Genomic DNA, 23403 nt, shown 5'->3' with positions numbered 1-23403 from the left:
CATTTCCTTTAAAAAGAAATAGTAGTTCTTCCTTTAACAGGTAGATGATCTCATGCAGAAAATCCAAAGTAATTAACAGAGAAAAGGATATCTAAATTAGCAAAGATCATCTGGAAAGGATGTAGTTCAGCTTACAGATATCTTTCATCATCTGTGTTCTGGGTACCGTGTATATAGATTTACACTCATGTGCCAATAAAATTTATAAATCAAGGAAAAACTCAGATTTATTTTTGATTTTTCTTTTGTTAGTGTATGCTGCAACCTTTTTTTTCCCCCTCTGAGGCCCTACACAACTGGTATTACTGTTACCTAGTGGATATCCACCCCTCAAATACTTTATACAGATAGCGTAATATTTTTGAGGTTCCAATCAAACAGTACTAAGCTTCCCACATTTTTATATGCCTTTACTGGAGATTGTATTTTTTCCATCATAAGAAAGAATTTTTTTCCTCTTAATACATTTCAGTAGCATCCCAGGAATTTTCTAAGTATGTTCCACTACATTCAAAAAAGAACCATGAAATACACTGGAACTGGATGTAACTCTGTAGCAGTGCTGATATGTCAGTTTAATGAAGATTTTAATTTTAAATTGGGGAAGCAAAAATTTTTTGGAGGAAGATTAAGCATTTTGTTACATAATTATATAAAATTACTCATAACAAATGTTAGACAATTCACGTGGTTCAAATATCTATTAGCAAGAATGTTTACCGACCCCTTTGTCATTTACAAAAAATAAATTTGGGCAATGGAAGAAGAAAGATAAGGATGAACTAAAGGGGTATTAGCTACCTGTGGTGTGAACCTGTGTGACCAGTTTGCAAAGGTTTATCATTAATAGAAGCAGGACTGGCGCCTTTGAAGAGGCATGGCAGGAGGCAAGGCTGGTGTGAAGTGGCTGGGCTGCTGCCAGGCTCTGCTGTTTGCTCATGCTCAGTCTTCTGGTGGGCGATGCATTATCTTCTGCTGGAAGTAATCACAGCTGTTGTCACAAATTTTCTGGTTCTTTGGCTCAAAGGCACAGCACAGTGGAGTTCCTGATCTAGACAGCCAGCCAACTGGGTGAGAATCCAGGATGTATTGTGACAAAATCTAAGTGCAAGATGTACACCTAAACCTATGTATGCCTCCTTGACTCTATCCCAAATCTTTTGAAAATCTCTTTTTAAAAAATATTTTATCCTTTTAGGTGCAAAAAGAGCTTATATATTGGGTTTTCTTAACTAGAAACACTATTAACTACTGACAACTTAGAGCAGCAAAAAATGTTGTGTATTCATATCCATGGATTTATCACTTAAGTGTCTCAAAAGACTTGTTGGAGTCTTGCTAAAAAAATCCTGGAGTGCTCCTGGTCATATACAGATACAGCTGTCTTTTTTACCTTTCAGGCACTGTTTTTACATCGGTTTTGTTCTTGTTTCATTAAATCTCCCAAGCACAATCATTTTATCCTAGCACAGGATGCTTCAGGGCTTTCTTTTTCTGTCCCTTGAGCACCAGTTGAGCTGCAGGAGGGAGATGCACTGGACCCCAGCCAAAGTATAACTGGTTTAATGGGATGTCTGCTGCAGTTTTTTCTATTGGGATGAAAGTTCAGTACCTTTCCTGGTTAACCATAAAGACCTAAGAGATATAAAAAGGTGCAAGGCAAGCACTTTGTTTTCTGCCCAAACTTCCTTTCATGCACCCATTAATTTGTTTCTGTTTACTTTTTTTTTTTACCTAGAAGATTGGTCTCCTACACCCTCTGTATCCAACTAAACTCATCCCTCCAGCTAAGTCCCCTTTGTGTCCTCCATCCATCTCCCCCACTGACTGTCCAAACCCTGGACCTTTCAGCCACTTCTCTTCCATTATGTGTGATGTTCATGAGAATCCTTATACAGGCACAACTTTTGTACAATAAAGTGAGCATCAAGTATAGTGTGATTCGAGATCTTTGCAGGCTGTTATCCTTTTAATTCTAGGCAGAATTCAGCTGAGTCATGAGGATTCAGTGCTGGCAAGTGCTGTGGGAGATGCATCTGAGATCAACCTGTGTGTCCAACTTCCCTGGAGATATTACAGCTTTTTCTTTCCTTGACATGGCTCGTGTTGGGTCTTGCTTGCTCTAGACCAGCTAGGACAGGCTCCCACCACTCTTCATTCGAACTATTTCTTCTTTAAAGCAGGAATAATCTATTTCATCCCTCATGCTCAGATTAGTTTTAACATGTACCCACACTAAAGTAATAGGGTATTTATTTTTTTCTTGGTGGTTGAGCAAAGGGAGACTAATCTGAGAGAAATACAGTCTTTTCCAGTGGCTCTATCTGTCATCCTGGCAAGCAGTTTTCTCTTGCTAGAACAAAATGAATGATGTTATTGCTGACATTTTAATCTTCCTTGAAACAGCATTGCAGAAGGTGGACAAAAATCCCTGTAGTCCAAGGTGTGTGGGTAACAGGGTTGGCTAATGAGCTTTGTAAGATGAAAATTGTGTCCTATGCCTTAACTGGTCTTTTTGATGAGCAACTGACACAAGGTATTCACAGTATCTCAAGAGAGCTCCTGCCCTAGAAAAGCATCAGTGGTGGAAGTTCATAAAAGATGCTGTTTGGAACCTCTCAGATGCATCCCTTCTATTTCCTCTTTTTCTAACACAGAATCTGGCTGCAAATAATCAAACTTTCTTTCCAGGAGCGACTATCCCACTCTGAGATGTAGAGTGCACTTAGTTTGGGATGCAAGAGGTTAAAATGTAGGCATTGGGTGCTGTTTCTTTTGGCTATGTCATGGTTTCCTCTTCAGGGGAAGTACTGGGGTGAAATACGTGTCACTAGTTTCGGGCATGCTGTACAGGGAGTCAAGCCTGCTTTGGAGAAATGCATCATTTCTGCAGAGAATACATGCTGATCAGCTGTCAGACTCAAAAGAAATACCTGGAAATGCCCTTCTCTCTCCATACTAGAAGCATAGTTTATGTTAATAGGCAATGTCAATAGTGTTTGGTATTGGCCCCTCCATCCTGTGGGATTTACAGAATTTATCAACCTTCCATTCTGTCTTTGAGACAGCCTGAAGAAAAGCACCTTTTCATATCTGAGAGACTGGTTTAAACAGGACAAAAATTCTGTTCAAATTTTTACTGAACTGGGCTGACATATTTACTTTGGCAGAAAAGATTTTGCAATCAAATATTTTTAACAAGTTTCCTAGTTCATTGAAGGCATTCACACAAACAAATAGTTCATATGGCAAATAAAATAATTTTTTATAATGAAAATGGGCATTTACTACTGCTAATGAAAACAATGCTAAAAACAGAAATTTAAATAGAAAAGTGAATAAGTCAGGAAAAAGGTGTCTGAAGATAACTAAGATAGTGTAATTTTTTGGTATGTCATGTCAGCTGTTCTTTGGCAAACAGAATAATCAGATGTCAATACTGTGCTATTTTAATATAAACAGAGGTTTTTTCACCCCAAAAGCAAATATTCATCAGTTAGAATTTTTTAATGCTTCTGGTTTTGTCTATAATATTAACATTCGCTGATAAACAAAGGAAGATTAATTTTGATTTTGTTCTCATGATCAATATTTAACATTTGAATCAGTATATACTGATAAAATTCCTAACAGTACTTCCTGTACCACCCAACTGATGTCTGAGGTATTCATGTTTTCAGAAAGAAATTATTTAATTTATTGTCATAAATACTTGCAGTAGCAGGAAAAGCACAGCAGACACGGGATAAGGTGTTGAAATTTGAAACAGTTAGACCCATTCTGTAAACAACATTCCAACAGCATGGGAATTTCGTTCTGTTCTCTACTAAACCTGGACTATTTTCTCTGTTCTCAGGAGTTTCTCCTTTCCATTCTCATCCTTTAGGATAAGGAATAATATGCAGTGATTCACTTTCTATCTCTCCAACACGTGGTCAGTGTCCACAGGGTCAATCTATGGAATGTTAAATTTCTAACTACATGTTGTGTTTTGCTTCACCTTCCACTAGAGGGCAAAACCTGCTGGTAGAAATTCTTATAATCATTCTTAATATGTTAAAAATACAGTATTGAAAAGGGACAGGAGGTCACAGTGAATGAAGTTATTCTCCAAATGCACTATTGTTAAAAAAATAACTTAAGCAAGTGTTTCCTCAGAAATGGGAAATGGAAACAACCAAAATTGTTACCTATGTCTTATATTAGGGTGACTAGGTATGGTGAGGACCTAGAACCAGGAGCATGTCATGTGTTAGCTTGGTGTGTAAGATAATGTCAGCTGCATTGATCTGAAATTCTTATTGAAAGGGCACTCTGGTGGTGTTTAGGCAGACTTGACTTGGTGCCAGATTGGTTTTTTTTTTGAAGTACATGAACCTACATAGGTGATGAAATTACACAGATCAAGCTGAAAGATGGACTGGGCAGTTTTTGTGGATTATAGCTGTTCAAAGTGATGAAATGCATAACCTGTGTCCCAAATCATTCCACAATGTGGTTTTAAGATTTGATAGGAGGAGGCAGTGGGAACCAAGGTGTGTCTCTCTCCTCTTATCCATGCGTAGGCTACTTCTGAAATAAAAATGTTGTCCACTTAAGTGAGTTGATTCTGTTCTTGCTTTGCCTTGTTATCTCTCTTGCCCTCTCCTTCCCCACTCTAATGCCCAGCCACCAGGTTCTACTGCTCTTATTTAAACTCCTCAGGCTCAAATAATTACATGAGTTAAAAGTTTTATTATTAAGAAATCTCCTTTTCCTTTTGATTGCAACAAAACAACTAAGGAAAGAAGAATTATATACAAGTATTGCAGTGATGGAGCCTCAGAGGAAAAGTGGAACTCTGTGGTTTACTGCAAAGCATGGTCCTGATGGCAATCCCTGTAGTCTGATGGGGTCCTGATAGGAATCTCACTGTGTAGGGTGGAAGAGCACAGCCGTGCACCTGGGATACTGTGTCCAGTTCTGGTCTCTACAATACAAAAAAGATGCAGACAGACTGGTGAGAGTCTAAAGAAGAGCCACAGATATGACCAAAGGACTGAGAAGGAGAACCTGCCCTATGAGGAAAGACTGAAGGAGTTAGGTCTTTTGTTCCTGGAGAAGGGAAGGCTCAGGGATGACCTCCTCACAAGATCCCAGTACTTAAAAAATAATTATGGAGAGGACACAGGCTTTCTCTTCTCATGGAGCCACATGGAGAAGACAAGGTACAATAGGTTCAACTAGCAAGAGGAGAGGATTCATCTTGTTATACAAAAGACTTTTTTTTTGTGAGAGGGACCAATCACTGGAACAACCTTTGTAGGAATGTGTAGAGTCCCCACCACAGGTGGTTTTTGAGATGTGTTTGTACAGGGTGCTAGGTAACCTCACCTTAGCTCTCTTTCCCTCAAAAGGCTGAGTCCTTCGAATCTGTGCTGTTCTAAGAGTCTATGATTTATAGGAGGCACAATAGATGTAACTACCTGTCAAGGCAGAGACCACTAGATTTTAGAAAATCAGCTATTTTTTGGGGGAGAAAGGGATGACCTGTCCAAGTGAAGAGGCAAGATATAAGTGGATGTTGCTCCCTCAACCTCTAAGTGACTTTCAAATTTTCTTTCTGCCAGCAAGGGCTGAATACATGATTTATGAATACCCCTATGAAAATCTTCCTGTTTGTTAAATATTTATCAGCACAACCCTGAAAATGGATTGGAACTGCCTTTTTGCAAACAGTGTGAGAAATGTTAAAAAATTACCATTTCTCTTTGGTCAGGCATTAGTTATAGCAGAGAAGTTCTCTTTAATGTCCAACTTTGTGCTCAAGCCAATTTAATTTTTTTCCTAAATGGTTCTAAATGGTCTTGAAACCACTAAATGTAGTCATGCCAAAAGTGTCAACTTTTCATAATCACTTGCAGATCTCCAGGCTCATAGGTAAGTAGAATATTTAAAGGGGATCTTTATTATTTTTAAAATGAAATCTCTGGTGTTTACTTCATCATCCAATCTCCTATTCATTGGAGTTTGTATTTGATTAATAGTAGCATAGTGGGAACTGACATTCTGTGAATACAGCAGCCTCTCAAGGTTGCCATGGAAAAACACTTTTCTCCCAGACATCATCCCAACAGCTTTTATTTTCTAGAAGACAGTTTATTTCTCTCTTTTGAACTTTGATATTTAAATGTTGCACTTGTGTAGGTGTATTGTGTCTGATCAATCTACTATCTGTGACCCAGAAAAATTGCTTTGGTGTAGAAAACAATATCAGTCAGTTCATTAGTGCTGAGCTACAAATTGGACCTCCTAGTTGGGAAAATATTAATGATTAATATTGCTATGTCTTCTTTGTATATTATTTTTATGGAATTTTTGGGATTAATGATTTATTTTAATGATATCATATTTAGAAGATGTTTCTATCACTTTTGACTTGGTTTAATAATGCCTTCAGAAAATGCATCTAGAGCTCCTGCTCAGCTCATCTTTAAAGAAGGATGTTACTCTTGATGCACTTTTTAGAAAGATCATAACTTTCTAAATATAATCAATTGCCTGCTTCAAAACTATTGAAATAGCAACAGAACTTGAAGGTATCTTAGGCTCAACAGGAGACCCAGAATCATGCATGTAACATGGAGCTGTTGTCAGTCTGGCACCACCTGGATTGACCTCAGCTCTGGGGGTCAATGGAATGTGGAGATAGCTCTTCCAACGAAAGAGAAAAGAGTTTATTACTGTGTCACTGCTTTCGACCTGGGCAGTTTGAGAACCTTTCTGTCCTTCTCCAGTAGGAGAAGCTGCTGATGGCAGGACCCTGGCATTTCTTTGGTGTGCTTGTCTACATTTAGAAAACATTCACACAACGCAATAGGATCAAACCCCAGCAGGCACTTCCTGTGCTTAGAAACGGAAACGTGCTTCCCAGTGAACACACCCAGGAGTGTTCAAGATTCCTCTTTGAACATAGTTACAGCCACTTCTGTTTCTTTCTGCCTTTGCCTTTAAGGCTGTCTCTGCTGGGACAGATTAAACCAGTCCTAAGCACTAAATAGTGTTTTGAGATGCTTTGTCTTAATTCTTAGAATTCTCTACATAATAAACATTTGAGTTCATCCTAATGTCTGGCTTTCTAGGGTGATGGCATCTAGTCTTCTGCACAGTGGATTTCAGTCGGACTTTTTTATACAATAAACATTCCCAAATATAATAGAAATTCTGGCCCTGGCTGACGACTTGCTTCTGAGAACAGAAGCAACCCAGAGGTAAAGGCTGTTATTAACAGCCTTAGCAGAAATACGTACTTGAGTGAAGAATACCAAACCAGATTTGGTGTGTATGAAACCTGCATGAGAAACAAAAATGATACTTGGGCACGTTTTATTGAAGATAGTATAAAAGCAAGGCCTGAAGGATAAAGAAAATACAAGGATTTGCAAGTCTGTCAGGATGTTTTACTGCATAAATCTGAAGGAACATTTTAAATCTATATTGCAATTGCTACTTCTACTTTACTCTTCCTTTTCATAGAGGTACAAAATGCAAAAGAATTTGGTGCTTAAGGACTGAATCTTTCAAGTAGATTTTATAATGTATCATTTCAAAGAGACTAGAGACATTATAATCATAAATTGCCCCTTTACATTATATTATTTTCTTTCCCCTTGATTGAAAGTATTCCTTGCTCTGCTGCTGTGAGTGTTTTACCATTTATTGGTAGTGAGTGTTTCATGTTCACTATCACTCAGATAAAGTGGAGATACATAAAACTATTTTATAAAAATATTTGCTTGTTGTACATGTTTAAATAAATGTTTTTAGTCATTGAGAAATCAGCTGTTTCTCCTATTGTGAAGACATGTATCTATGTTTAATAAGGGTCTAGAGTACCTAATTTATTTTCAAAGGGGATTAAAGACTTGACAGAGTAGTGTAAATCTGAATGTTCTCTGATTACTATACTTGGAATATTCCTACTTCTTATGTATGTTATGTCTCACTGGTTCCAGTTTTAAGCTGGTGCCTCAATTAGCAAAGGTTGCAGACCCTCCAGAGAGCGACTTAGATTCATGGCAAACATCTTACACTGAGAACTGTTCAGAAAGCTTTATATTAGTTCAGAGGCAGCTGTGATTCATAGCACAATAAAGATCAACTGACCTTTTAAAGGCAAATATGTCTTGCTGATTACAGAACTAAATGAACAAAGGTCTAATGAAGATATTATATAACCACCTTTTTCTAAGCCTTGTCTTAGTCTGTGAAAGGTTATTTTGGGCAGGTGTGTAATTTCTCTTTGAAATTACATGCTGCTAGTACTTATATATTGTAAAGATACTCTGTTCCTCAGTACAATTTTTCAGCCACAAATGCATATTAGTCTATTTTGTTCTTTCAGTGTTCTTAGAAATAATAAAGGAAAAATGCCACATTAAGAGAAATCTGTGTAACATCAGGAAAAAGTTAAAAATTGTTGATTAACCTTGTAAGACTAATGCAGAATTTTGTGACTCTCAAAGGAAAAAAGACTAGTCATTGTAAAAGCAGTATTTGTTGCCTACCATCAACAGACATAGTATTTTCACATTTACATGGGAGATAGAGCTTCTTGTCATCTGCTTTGACCTGAAGATGAAAGAATGCCAGTGACAAGAGTTTGGTGAGGTCTCACTGAGACTACACACCCATGAAAAGTGCAAAGTCCTTGTGGCATTCACACCTCAGATCTGGTGGACACAAGCACATTCCTATATGACTCTGAGGGGTGATAGTCACACAATGTCTCGTAAGAAAGGGCCAATCCAACCTCATTCTGCCTACTTCATATTCTGGTACTTTTAGGTTGTCTGTGTGGTGTGCAGTCAAGAACACACACAAAAAAAAAATATTTTTAAGGAAAAATCAGGAAGCAAAGAACAAGATCTGTAGTCTTTTGGTTAAACTCAGGACAGATATGGGACATTTTCTACAGCAAGGCAGACACAGTTTACACTGACACTTGATGGAAATAACACAGATAATCAGCCTCCAGGTCTTTGGGATGAAGTCACCCCGGCCAAGGCATTCATTTCCTTTGCAGCTGGCAGAGGCTGAATTGTATGTTTGATATGAATTGTATGACTTCAGGCAAGATCCGAACACCTTCCTTTCTGGGACCTGCAAGACTAATTGTTATTTCAGCAGAAAAAGGGTACAGCATTTGGCTTAAGTTCTCCATATTCACTGAAGTGCTACTAACAGTTCTTTATAAATGAGTCATATGTGACTTCCTTAAGACCAGACCCACCTGACTAGTAGAATGTATAGACTCTTCTATGATAACTTCAAGGGTTTTTGGTCAGAGAAGACTTGTGGGAACAGAGAGGACTCTATATTGTTGACTAACTATTTTTTTCATTATTAATTGGTGAATTCCTTGCCTTCTTTTAATTAAATCTCTCCAAAATAATTAATATTAAGAGTGTCTCTCCAGAAAATAAAAATAATTTTCCTCTCTGTGGAGATTGTCACACAGTTTGACTCTTTAGTTTAAAAAGAAGATGCTATCAAAATAAGGGAAGCAAATATATTTCTTGGACAAAAAATAGTAATTACTTTTGTCAGTTCTAAGGACAGACTTGAGACCTCATATTCAAGAAAAAAGGTAAGGCAGAATCATGACTCAGAGGGGCATTTCAGATTAACAAGGCAGGCAGTGAATACCAGCAAGTAAGGCCAGGATGACATAACACAATAAAAATGTGTTTTTCATTGATTTTTTCTCTGTGCAATTTGAGAAAAAGAGCTGTTGCATTCTCAGGTCACTGCCTGTCTAGAGAACTTTACTTTCTTGTGAGCAGTGGAGAATTCTTCTGAGGGCTTAGCCATACACCAGAAAGTGAACAGACTATGAACAATACTTTACTTCTTCTCCTTGTGGTCGACCCTTCTTACTTTTCCTGGGATACAGATGTGCCATATTCTGATGAGGCAATGAATATCTCAACTTGCCAAGATGCCACAGGTGTTGCTAGAACTTTGTACCTGTGTGTCATCAAGCATTGCCCAGCCTCAGCAGTCATGGGATGCTGGGTTTGGAAGCAGAGATTTTGTACCACACAGAGCATCGAACACCACCTGTGTGTGCTGCAGCAGGGGCTGGTGAAAGGTCTGGGGATCCTTGGCCTGATTGACACTGGGAGCCACATGAATGTCAGAGGGTGTTGCCACTGAGAGGATCTAGGCACCTTACCCCTTTTTTACCCTTCTTTTGCTTAAATTTATTCCTCTATAAAAATCTATTGAATAAATAAACTTGTTGACTAAAGTAATTGCTCTGGTTTTTCATTTTTGGGATAATAATCACAAAAAAAAGGAAGAAAAATGGTTCAAAGCTTCTGTTGTTGCTAAAGTAGATTCCTTCTTCTCTGTAAAGAAACCAGGGCAAATTTACAAAGGAAGAGAGAAATATATAACAATTTCATAAAGTAATTGCAGAAAATTAGAGTATATTCCACTTCAGTATATTTCTTTGTGTACAAGGGCCGGTTCAGTTTTGCTTCTCAAAAAGCATAGTGTAAAAATCAATTTTCTTAGAAGAGCACTATTTTTAAGCAACACATAATTTGATGATTTGCTATTTGATCTAAATGCCAAAACAAATTAATGCCTTTGATACACTGAAAATAGTAGGCATCTTCCAGTCTTTTGGAGAATTCTCAAACACACAAATTCCAAAGCTTTGAACAACCTTTTCTTTAAAGATGATGTGTCTGTGTCACTCTGTAAGAAAATGTCACAAGCTTATGATCTTAACATTGCCTTTATAAACCCCAGCTGATCTATTACCTGCATTCTAATTAAAATCTCATTGAAGTTAGTATGGTTCTTCACTTGAGTCACAGCCATCAAACTTCACTACTCAGATATAAGATATACAATAATAAAAATGATGGAAAGTTACCAAGATTCAAAACAGTTTTCTGCATATACTAATTACTGTTACACAGCATTTTTTAGTGAAACATTTGTATGATTTATGTCTATGAAATTTCAGATTAAGGAAAGCTCTTTTGGAGGAGATTTGAGAAGCCAGATATTCAAAGTGATAAAATATGACTGGAGTTTAAAATAACTTTATGTGCATTATCTCATACTAAATGTTTCATAAAGTAGGCACTTTTGCTGTGATTTTTGCTTGAAATGCCTCTTTGAAATTCAAAAGGGATTTTTCCCTTCCCCACCCTTTTAATTATGGGAATATAATATAACATAACAGCAAACAGACCATACCTTGAAATAGATTTTAATTCAGACAAAGACTAGTAAGATCTGCTGAACACAGAGCTCGTTGCCTTGCTATCCTTAGTATGTCTGAGGGTATTTGTTTTAATTTTAAATTTTAGTGTTATTTTATATAGAAATTGAATTGATAATGGATTTCTTTCTCATGTGTTTAATCTCATGCTCTCTCCAACCTGTGACATCTTGGCTTGGCAGCCCAGTCTTCCCATGGTGCCTATTCCAGAAAATGAGATGCTCATCTCCAAGGAGGTAATCAGTTGACAGTTAATAGATTTAAGCATTTGCATGCTAGCTTTATCTTTTGTTTGCATAGCTCATGTAAGGTTGATCGGTAAAAATGTGCTGAGCTTCCAAACCTACTTTTTTTTTCCTGTGCAGAGACTACACAAACATTACAGTAATTTCACGATTGCAAGCCGCACCGTTTTGACCAAAATTTTGCTCCCACACTGGAAATGCGGCTTACACTCAGGGGCGGCTAATATGTGAATAATTTTCTGACACTTCCAACCCCGGAAGTGCAAATCGAGTCAGTGCAAACTGCCAAGTCAAGCACCTGCCAGTAAAACTCGGCATTTACACGATTGTTACAAATTGGTTACTGTGTTGCGCGGTGGGTGGAGCCAGCTCAGTGCTGGCAGCACGGAGAGGGGAGGCGGGGGAGCTCTCTCCTGCTGGCCCCACAGCCCAGGGGGAGGCAGGGGCTCCATGCTGCCATCCCCGCGGCTCAGGGGGAGGTGAGGGACTCCCGTCCCCGCATGCCGACGCCACGGGAGTGGGGTGGCTCCATCCCCACCTCCCACTACCGCTGCGGGTGCTGGCAGGCTCCATGCCCCCCTGCCACCGCGGCGCAGCACTGGGCTGGGGTGAGTGAACCTGGTGGCAGCGGCAGCCGGCCCCAAGCGGCCCCACCGAGCAGCAGCACCGAGCTGGGCCACCTGGCCCCGTCGGCAGCCCCGAACCCTCACGGCCCAAACCGAACCAGTAAACCCCGCCATGCCGCGATTCTGTTACTATTTGGTAACTTTGTTGCATGCGGGTCTTCGCTGCGAACAACAGAGCGGCTTATAATTGGGTACGGCTTGTGTATGGAGAAAGAAAAAAATGTTTGCCAACACCCAGCGATGCGGCTTATAGTCAGTGCAGCTTGTAATCGTGAAATTACTGTAATTGTTCTTAATGATCAATGAAGAAAAAAACCCAGAGCTGTTTCGCCAACTGTGTTGCTTATATGAATTTTAAATAACAGTAACATTTATACTTCAGGTTCCTGATGTGCTGTTGGGATGTTAGCAAGTGGGAATGGGTAAATTATGCAGCCATATTTAAATAACACATTCCACAATTTTCAGTCACTGATATAGCTTCTGTTTTAAATACTCAGTACTACAACAGCTACCAGAAGCACTTAGGATAATTAGTTATTGAGAATTTCATAAAAGACAGTCAAGAAAATATAAAACGTATTTCAAGTTTGCCTGTTATCAAAATTCAGTGCCAGGTTTTTTTGACTTTGAAGAAGGATAAAAATTTTCTTGAATTCAGTGGCCAATTCCCTTCTACATCTGTATGCCTAAATTCTAGGACCATAGTGGTTACCCACCTAGACAATTAATTCAGTGAGAGCAGAAGCAATCTATTAGTCCTTATCAATTTTCTCTTGTGACAGAGCATAGAGAAAATTAAAAAGGTTCATCTGGCACTGGCAAGTCCTTTTTTCCAACAAGATCATGAACATGAAGATGAATTATGGACTCAATGTTGAAATAAACATATGTAATTCAATTAATTATCACACTCTTTACTCTGGTTTCACTCATTACAAGACATTTTCAATACTATTTTAGAAATTCGCCTACGTAGGAATAACTTAGTATTAATAATAGCAGTATGAGAATGTTTATGACACAAGAATGGATTTTTTACTGCCAAGATCTCTTATACCAGATATATTCTCATAATTATTTCACTAGTTTTTTAATGAAAAAATGTGTAAAAATACACATGAGAATGATAATTACATATTTATGAACCGTTTATTTTAATTTATTATTTTAAAATACTAGATTCTAGTTTGTCTGAAAGCAGCAACATGGTAATTTAAATAAATGAAGATGTTTGCCAATCATTTCTACCAAATGAGTAACTTCCTTTTAGTTTTGAAAAAACATTGTGGGAGTTTTGGGGTCAAGCCCTTCACACTTTGGAAGTGGAGGATTTGTCTGAATTCTGAGTTTGTTGACAACATATCAATATATCCTCAGAGTTTATCTCAGTTTCCACTGACAAAAAGGAAAAAAGTGGGAAAAAGGTAAAAATACAGAGGTTGATTTCTTGTTGGGTGGATCAACAGACTGTGGTTCTGCACCAGGAGAATATAGGCATGACCGTAGTCTCTTATCCTCAAATGCATCCCTGGCCTCTCTGCACAGGGTGTCAGAGACTTGGAGCTATTTGATATCTTTTTTTTGTTTGAATCTCCATCACAGCCCTCCAAATCTCCTCCTTTGTTCCTTGCCTTTGACATTTCTGCTTGTTTCTGCACCATCAATCCCTTTCCTCTGCCTCCCAGGAACCACTTCTTGATTCTTTCAAAAGCAGGTGTCTGCTATGGAACTATTCAAAGAAAGACCCAAAATGCCCTCACAAAGTGAAATTAGACTTAGAATACCTTTCATATCTTCTCAGGTTGTTTTCTTCCATCTCAGCCGTAAAGATTCAGAAATATTGAAGTAAAGGTATATCATTAGAAGGCAGTGAGAGGGACTGAATAGTTCTGAGGATAAATTTATTTTTGAGATTAAGCAGATTTGCAGTACACCAGGAACTCTAAGACATGCTGATATACACACATACGCTTTTACATGTGTATTTGTACAAGTGTGTGTGTATATATTTGCAGCCTCTGATGATGCATATGATTTTCCTGCATTTGAAAAGTGAGGGAAGCATACAGCTAGATCCTTGTCTCTCATCTTCTGCTTTACAATTTGCACATTAAGGAAGAATTTTGCAAAATATAATGGAAAGACAGAGAATTCTCTTTTCAAAGAGAATTCTCTAAGAGATGAGACACATAATTTAACTAATGCATTATTAAGATCAATTCAGAAAGTGAAGGATCTTATACTGACGTAGTGAAGTCAGACACAAAAAAGTAAAAAATTCCTTTGGTTAGAGGCAAACTTGGTCTGTTCTAAGGCAAGTAAAATATGTTAGAACTGTCTTCTAAAAGTTCCCTTATATTTTAAACAAGCACTTTGAACAGAATTTCTATCTAAATTTTTTTTTAAAGTGTAGCTATACTACAATAATGGGAGAATTCATACCATGACCTATAGAACAACTATATCTGATGAAGCTGTGGTTGTATTTGTAAGGACCAAAGACAATCAATGGGAAATAAGAAGATTTATAAATGCTGTTATAAGTATGCTTTGTATTTCCTTTGATTAATGTCTTATTGGATGACTTTATAATAAGGTTAGCTAGAGACAAATACAGTAATTTCACGATTATAAGCCGCACTGATTATAAGCCGCACTTCTGGGTTTCAGCAACTTTTTGGTTTTTGTCCATTCATAAGCCGCACCTGATTATAAGCCGCATGTTACAATACAGAGTGTGATAAAAGGTATCTGTTCTATCACCATCTGTTGAGGGTGGGGACAGTGATCCTTATCTCAATGGCAGATAATTTGCTAATGGGCCATCCATTGAAACCAGGCAAGGCATTGTTCTTTATCTTTTCACACCCCATCCTTCCTCCAGCCAGTCATTGTCTGCTAATGGCCCATTGAGTCCCACTGTGTGACTGATAAAATTACTGCATCCCATTGGAAGTTGCTCCAGCCAGGGGGAAGAGCCCAACATTTCTTACCAAGATAAAAACAGAGGTTTTGGGACAATAAGGTAGCCCCTTTCTCCACTGGACTCCAGAGGAAAACCGGATTTCTCCACATCACCACTGGACCTCCAGAGGGAAACTGCACCTTCTGCAGGAGCACTGCTCCAACTGAGCCACATCTGTCACTGCAAGGGGACTGCAATCACCATTTAATGGGACTGCTACCAACACCCTGCCTGACGGTGTCAGGTTGTACTCTGACTGTGTCAGGGTTTGGAGTTTGTTTCTTTGTAGTACTGTATTTCTATTTTAATTTCCCTAGAAAAGAACTGTTATTCCTAATTCCCATATTTTTGCCTGAAAGCCCCTTGATTTCAAAATTATAATAATTTGGAGAGAGGGGGTTTGCATTCTCCATTTCAAAGAGAAACTCCTGCCTTTCTCAGCAGACACCTGTCCTCCAAACTAAAACAGCAACTTTTCGTTCTTTGTCCATATATAAGCCGCACCTGATTATAAGCCGCACTTTGGGTTCGGACCAAAATTTTAGTCAAAATGGTGCGACTTATAATCGTGAAATTACTGTAATTAGCTTTAACATTGAAAAAAATGTGTCAGATTTGGTACAGCTGAGCTGAGCTATTTGTACTGCATCCCTGGGGCCTGTCACTAATGTGTACTTTGCAACTATGACTATGCAGGTGGACTACAGTCCATGTAGAAATATGAGGAAGAATTGGGTCAGGCTCACTACAAGCTACTTGGGAGGTAACATCAAGAGAGGACGCATTTACTATTTTCTCTATTACAAATCAAATAAAACATTTTTCATAGAACTGTTCAACTCACTTGTACAGAGCAAATGATCTAATATTTCCTCCAATTTTTAATCTCATTTTTAGCTGAAGGAGGTGACCAGGGCATGTTGTGTTGACCACGTGTGGCTGAACTTTGTTCAATGGGTGTCAGAGAAGACACAAATACATTTAGAGATGACCCCCTTTTCTCATTCTCAGTCAAGAAGGACTGAACAAAGGGATCTGTTTCGCTTGAGATCTATTGCTGGAAATACAACTTTGATACCCAGAAGGAGAGCAACATTTATTCTGTCTTGGAGACTGACAGGGGAACAACACAGAACTGGGAGCAGCTTAAGTTATTTGGGACAGCCTTGTTAGCTGATCTAAGGGTAGTAGCTTCTTGGAGATAAGTTGCTGTCAAGCTGTCTCTGAAAAACAAACATTTTCACCATTTTCACTTTTATGTGGTTGGGTTTTCACAATTGTATGTTATAATGCTTTCCCTTTCCAGTTCATTAAAAAAAAAGCAAGGTAGGTCTTGGTTGATAATTTTTAAAATCACATTTCAGGCGCCTGCATTGTTCGTTTTTATTTGGGAACCTATCTTGACTCTAGGAACAGTGTATACTGAATTTCCACCTTATGAGTTTCATAACTGACAAATCCTCACCTAATTTAATATGTCTTTTTTTTTATCAGTGATTTCTGTTTGGATGATGAACTGATTAGGAAAAAATCTGCCAAGTCATAAGCCCAATATTACTCTTACTGCTATCATAAGACCCTTAGATCACTCTCTTACATTATCTAAATTATTATCTGCCCTCTTTATCTAAAATTATATATAGGCTCATACTTAATTTCTCCTGCAATGTTCCTCCCTCAGAATGAGAATGTGTGATTTGTGCAGTCCCAAAAAAACTCCAAATGGATGGGCAGATGCTCTGTGAAATGTAAACACCTCTGGGAAGGAATGAGAGGGGAAATGAGGGAAATGTGCTGGTAGTTTCTCCTTAGTAATTTGTATTGCTTTCCTCAAAGCAAAGTATTCACTGGTAATAATAATTTAAAATAATTTAAAATATAATATAATTTAAAATAATAATTAAAAAAACCCCCAAACCAAACAAACAAGCAAACAAAATGGAGGTGCCTTTGTATTCAAAGAATAGCATTCATGTAATTTTAGCATCATTCTGTTACGGCATGTACCAAGTAAGACCTGTGACTTCCCTGTGAAAACAAGAAAACAAATAAGCTGTATTCTCCTCCTTGTGAAATCCTCCTCTACAATCAGTGCATTTTAAATGGAAGAAGTATGAAGGATACTCTTTGAGACATAAACAAACAATATGCCAATAATTTCTAATATGTAGTGTCTTCCTTTCAAACAAAGCTAGTGATTGGCCAGCCTCTGATGTGTGAATGGTGTTAAAATCAGTCTCAGAATTGTACTGAGTCAGAATCTTTAGAGAGAACATGGGGCACCTGTACTTGTGTCATTGGAAAAACTCGATTGTTTGCAGGAGCTAAAAGTATGTCGTCTACACTTTTTCATCTATGATTTACAAAATCCCAAGTCTACAATTACAACTAATAATAAATGACCAATTACAGTAACCATTACAATTACTTCAGGTCTCATGTAATCTTTTGCTGAAGTTGAGTAATTACCCAGTTTTATCTGTTGTTTATAAAAGATCTGCAATATTTACTTGAGAAATCAATAGCATTTCTAAAGTCAACATTCATAAAAAGATCCCATGAGAGAAAACTGCTTCTATTGACTTCAGTAGCAACAGGATTTTACTGACTGTCTTTTGTGCAAAGTAACAAAAGTTCTTGAAATTTGAAATTCTATGAAAACATCAATAAGGTCCAAAGTTCTGTTATACACTGCTCTTAGTCTTTATTTACTTAAGGAGTGTTTCTGCTCGGAAGTCAACAGTAGTATTAATCATTGATAGAGTCTACATATAAGAGGAAAATGTACCTATTTTATGAAAGTGTGCTTGTTATAAAGAATTTAGGTAAAGGGATTTGCTTCAAACAAAAGCTCCAACCTAAATAGCATTACCACATCAAAGTGATGCTCTTCCAGTTAAACACCCTCCTCACTGAACCCTGAATTATTCTGTAATGATTCAGCTCTTGCATACTGCCCTATACCTTTTGGACTTGTAAAGAAGATTACAACCTGTCAAAGCAAGGACAGGGATGTGATAGATACCTAATGGAACTAGAGGGAACTCTACTGGAAACACTGCCACTAAAAGGTCAACTTAATGTAAGCACCTACTTTTCCCATTTGGCGCTGGGATAGATCTTTACAGATAGGTTGGGGACAAAGACAGTGTTACTCCTTGTGCTTTCCTAGGAGACAGAATCATGGGCTCTTCATGTGTCACATCAGGGACACAGGGACTGCTCAATTCTTGCTTTCAGTCTTGCACAAGTTTGCAGCCTTGTTCCCCAGTGGAGAGCTGGTGTAGACTGGTATGGCAGAACATTGCTGCCCATTCCTCTCTGGAGTAGTGGTCTCACCACCCTTAGTTTATTTTGACCAAGCCAAGGACTGCAACCCTAAGCTCTCTCTACAGATTCATAGCTCATAGTTCATAGTTCATTTAGCTGAAAATTTAATGACCTTGAAAATGAACATTAAAAGTAGGAATAACTACTGCTTTTACTAAATGAGTAAGATTTTCAGGTGACAAATTCTTGAACCTCTAAATTGAATAGGCCACTGAAACAGTAAACTGTTGTCATCTGATACTTACAAATAGAAAGGCAGGTCCAAACAATGCACATTTCTAAATTCTCAAATAAAAACTTTAAATACCAGCAGAAAAACTTTATAGTTACTTTATACCTGAAAAAATTTGGTTTTTTTTCCTCAGAATTTTACATGTTCAGCAGGAAATTTATATTGCAATGGGTATTTGGGCAATACTTTAGTCAGCTGCAATTATATCTTCTTGTTTTAAGTAAAAACTTTCAGTTATAGCCTACTGACTTGAAACGGCATATTAGATCACCATGCTGTAACAAGGAAAAATCATTACATGCATTTAGAGAATTTCATTTGTAGGGTGATTGCATAAAAATAATTACTGTAAATTTTAAAAGTTTTAAAGTTTACATTTGAAAATCTGAAATGGTACTAATATAAGAATGATAAAGAGAAGGCTTGAAATATCAGTATATGATTCACTGTAATTTGAATCTAATTCTACCTGGCATTAAGAAACAGCTGTTGTTATTGGTCCCTACAAAGAGTGGCAGGAGTTCTGAGAAATAATTTTAGAGCAAAAGAACTTTCCATGAATAGCTAGTCAGAACATAGTTGTATGCTGAAGAAGGCTTTTAAAAATTATTCAATACTTAAGTAATGTATAAGTAATTAGAATCATAGGATCAGATTAAAATTAACTATAGTGTTTGATCACTCTTATGATAAAAAATATTTTTCCTTATGGCTAATTCAGATTTTCCCACTTGCTGTCTTGTTTTCTTTCACCATGGAAATCTGAGTTAAATCTTTCTTAAATGGCTGGAAAGGGAAAATAAATACCCCTTAATCTACTCTTTAGGTTAAACAAGTGCTATCTGTAGCCACCCCTCATCTGTCACACATCTTTCCCAGAAATCAACAAACACATGTAACCATCCTGATAGTTGGCCATTGATTTCTTCAGCTTGCTTGACTAAGCAAAAACTCTTTGTATTGTGAGGGCTCAAAAACGGAAACTGTGTTCCAGATGCAGCCTCACTAGTGCCCAGCAGAGGGGAATAACTTCCTTCAACCTGCTGGCTATGCTCGAACTAATGCAACTGTGTATGAGGTTATCCGTCATGACGACAAGGCTGGACTGATGCACATTCAGTGTGATGTCAACTAGACCTCATGTCCCTCTCAGCAGAGCTGCCTCCCAGTCTGTCAGTAATCTCTCACTCTGTCAGTCACAGTCCTGTGCCATTGCTTGGTTATTCACTTCCTCCATCCCTCCTTCTCCCCTGCCCCATGCAGGATTTTGTATTTACCTTTGCTCATGAATCTTCTGCTAGCCCATTCCTCCAGTCTGGCAAACTCCTCCAGAATGGGAGTCGTATCCTTGGCATACCAGTCTCTCTCACCCTCCAAATTAGGAACATCCACAGACTTCCTAGACATACAGGTTCTTCAGATCTCTGATAGAGATTTCACCCTAGCATCCTCTGAAACACCACCTAGAACAGAGATTTTGAATTGTTGAATATAATATTTTTAGATCAGTGTCCAGATGGTTATTTATCCACTCTGTAGTCTATCCTACTCCTTGGTTTGGGTGGCAGGCTGTTACAGGAGACTGGCAAAATCCTTGGTAAGGGGGAGGCAAGCAACACCTTTGTCACAAGAACGCAAGGGTGGCCACATGCTCTGTCCTTCCAGCATGAGGTTCAAAAAAGTGGAAATTGGGAAACCAATGTGAATCTGAAATGGTCTCTGATGTGCAATTAGTCAAAGTGATGCTTGTCTGTTGAAATTTGCTGTGTGCAGAAGAATTCCTCAAGAATGTCAATGCATGAAAAATCATTCCTGGTTCAGTAAGCAGAGTTGTAAATTAAGAGTGCAGCAAACTAGTGATTAAAAAATAGAAAAGTACTGTATGAAGTTTTCCACCAGTTTTTACAACTGTTCCTGCATAACACAGTTTTTATTCTCCTCTTCCCTTTGTTTTTGCTTTTTATTTTTATTTTTCTATAGGTTTCCAATGAAAGAGGTTCTGTTTAGATATGATGGTGAGTATCACTATTTAAAAAAATTGATTACAGTCACAGTTTGAGTATGTAACTACTTTGGTGTCACTTTATAATTTTATTTGAAAAGATGATAGGATGCTTTAGGTACACAATTCAGTGTTTGGATAATAAGATGGATATATTTGGAGAATGATTTTCTATGAATAATTATCAGTTCAGAATAATTCAAATTCTTAGCATGACAGAATAAAGTCACAATAGAATTAATTTTAAGTGGGATGTAATCAAGTGGTTGGAAGAAATTGAGGTATACTCTGGAATTAGATTGTGAAAGGATGTCAGGGAAATAAGATGAATTTTTTTGTATTTGAGCACATAACCACATACTGCCATTGAATGAATGGTTTGCTAGAGTTAAACAATACCACATTGCAAATAATGTACTATGCTTGAGAGCTTTTTATTTAATGTAGTGCTTAGCAAGGGAGGTCAGCAAATAGGTGATACTCAAAAGGCTGAAAGGTTCAATGCCTTTTGTTCTCTTTCCTTGTTTCAGTCTTCACAAAAAACAAAGAGATTAATTATCACTAGAAGTTTATTTCAATTGTTATTCAGAATTTGAGAATAGGATCATGGAGAGAAATGGAAAATAACACCTGAAGGAATACTGAGGTAAAATGGAGTAATCAGGATGGAACAGCCTAATGAAATTCACCTTTAAATTTCTTAATCTAAGCAATTTCTCAAACAGTGGGATTAGCAGTATGAGTAAATTCCCAGAAAACTGGAGAAAGGTAAACACAATGTTCTGTCTAAGCAGAAGAGGAAAGGAAAATCTAAAGAATCACAGAAAATTCAGTCCTAACAACATTTCCAAGGCACTGGAACAAAGTATTAAACAACATGTTTGTGAGCATCTAGAGAATGGTAAGAAGATAAGATTATTTGCACAGGGACACATCAGAAACAAATCCTATCAAGCTGATCTCATTTCCTTCTGTGACAGCAAAGCAGATATAAGGATGTGTTTTATACACTGCATCTTCAATGTAGTCTCACATGACATCCCTAAGCAAGCAAAGCGGATACAGACTAAATTAAATTCACATAAGGTAGATAGGTACTTGATTGGAAAGCAGGACTTTGAGAGGAGTTATTTGCTGCCTAAGTGGGAAAACATCTCACAGACTTCCAGAATGCTGTCTTCTAGCTTTAGCACTATAAAACTCTGCAATTAATTACTTTCTCAATGACATGGACAATAAGCTTACCCAATTTACAGATAATGCCCAGTTGGGAGGATTGTAAGCAGCATGGAAGCTGGGATTTTAATTTTAAAAAATTCACTTACATTACAAGAATGGCTTGAAATAAACATGATACAATTGTTTGAAGAAAAATAAGAAGAAATATGAAGGGTACAGACAGGAATGGAATGAAAGTAATACTTCAGGTGAGAACCTGAGGATTATAGGGGAGGAAAATCTGAGTCTGAGTAGAAGAGGTGACGCTTTCAGGGAGATGTTCAAAGGAATGCTTATAATATGATGAAGATAATTGCTATTTTTTTTTCACTGTTACTGCAAAATCAGTGGCATAGGATATGGGAAACAAATGGGAGATTTAGAAAAGATGTAAAGGCTCAGTGTCTTCACACAGAAGAAATAAGGAGCCAGTAGAGGCACAGCAATTTCTTTCTTCATAATGGACTATTATAAAGGGATATTAGTCACTTTTTCATCTTTCCTATGAGTAGAAGGAAAAGAAATGGGTCTAAATTTCAAGGAGAGAGATTTAGTTTGAATTTGAACAGTTACAGCTCTGCGAAAATTTAAGTCCTAGAAGCAGTTTGCCTTAGGCTGCTGCAAAGACAGGCAAGCCTCTCACAAGATAAATCTGATCTGCCAGCTCTCAACTTCTCCCACAGCTACAGGACAAAGGAGGTGGCTGAATATATCTTTGCGGTTGTTTTTTTTTTCCTATGAAACTATGAATTCTATTTGTTAGCCAGATCATCTGGTTGTATAAATTAGGAAAACTAAGTGATCTCAGTGCATGTTATGCATCTTACAATCTGTATTTTTGACAAATTGTGTTCATGCAAAATTCCTTCTTTTTCAGACCCAAATTAGGATCAAGAGCTAAACCTGAATTTTGAAGCCTATTTCTATTTTAAGAAGGAATCCACAGCACCAGTCTTATTTAAAGCACCATTTAAAAAAATAATGCTTCTGGTATGCTAGTTGCAAGGCAGTAATAATAATCAAATATTCTTTCAAGAAATAATCTCATGTACGAGCATAATTAACCCCAGAGATGCACATTGAATACTCCATTTCTTGAAGTGCTTGCTGGTTTAAGAGATGCCAAATATAACACAGCATATTTTCTTTAGAAATAATATAAATGTTGAAATTGAATAAAGCTGTATTTTTATTGCAAAGCTTTTTTTTTGTGGTTCTTGTTTTTATTCCTGCAAATCTGGCTCCTTGGGTTTTAAATAGGTGAGAACAAATGGCAGCATTACTGGGAAAGAAATGCTCCTGTGTGCTTAAACTTGATCACATTTTGCCACCACACAGGCGCTTTCATTTTGTGAAGCAGTCCAGGGATTATTCATGTTTGTGTCAGCACCCACGGCAGTCAGCAGTGAACATGCACAGCAATTTTCCTCTGCCATGCAATATTCCATCGCTCTTTCGATGTGCCAGGTGCTGAGTGCAGGCAGAATTACTGTCTGTGTTC

General features: G+C 37.6%; 1 protein-coding gene across 1 annotated transcript in view; it reads left to right on the top strand.

The window, feature by feature from the left end:
• The window catches only part of LOC116994781 (muscular LMNA interacting protein), a 110437-nt gene extending 87373 nt beyond the window's left edge, over positions 1-23064 (top strand). The window contains exons 13-15 of the mRNA XM_033056716.1: positions 11464-11517; positions 20663-20697; positions 22780-23064. Coding sequence (XP_032912607.1) covers positions 11464-11517; positions 20663-20689 — 81 coding nt within the window. The 3' untranslated portion in view covers positions 20690-20697; positions 22780-23064. The remainder of the gene's footprint in view (positions 1-11463; positions 11518-20662; positions 20698-22779) is intronic.
• Positions 23065-23403: the final 339 nt, after the last annotated feature.

Source organism: Catharus ustulatus, chromosome 3 (genome assembly GCF_009819885.2).
Source record: "Catharus ustulatus isolate bCatUst1 chromosome 3, bCatUst1.pri.v2, whole genome shotgun sequence".
Lineage (NCBI taxonomy): Eukaryota > Metazoa > Chordata > Aves > Passeriformes > Turdidae > Catharus > Catharus ustulatus.
Note: the sequence above shows the minus strand (reverse complement) of the source record. Positions and strands in the feature narration are given on the sequence as shown.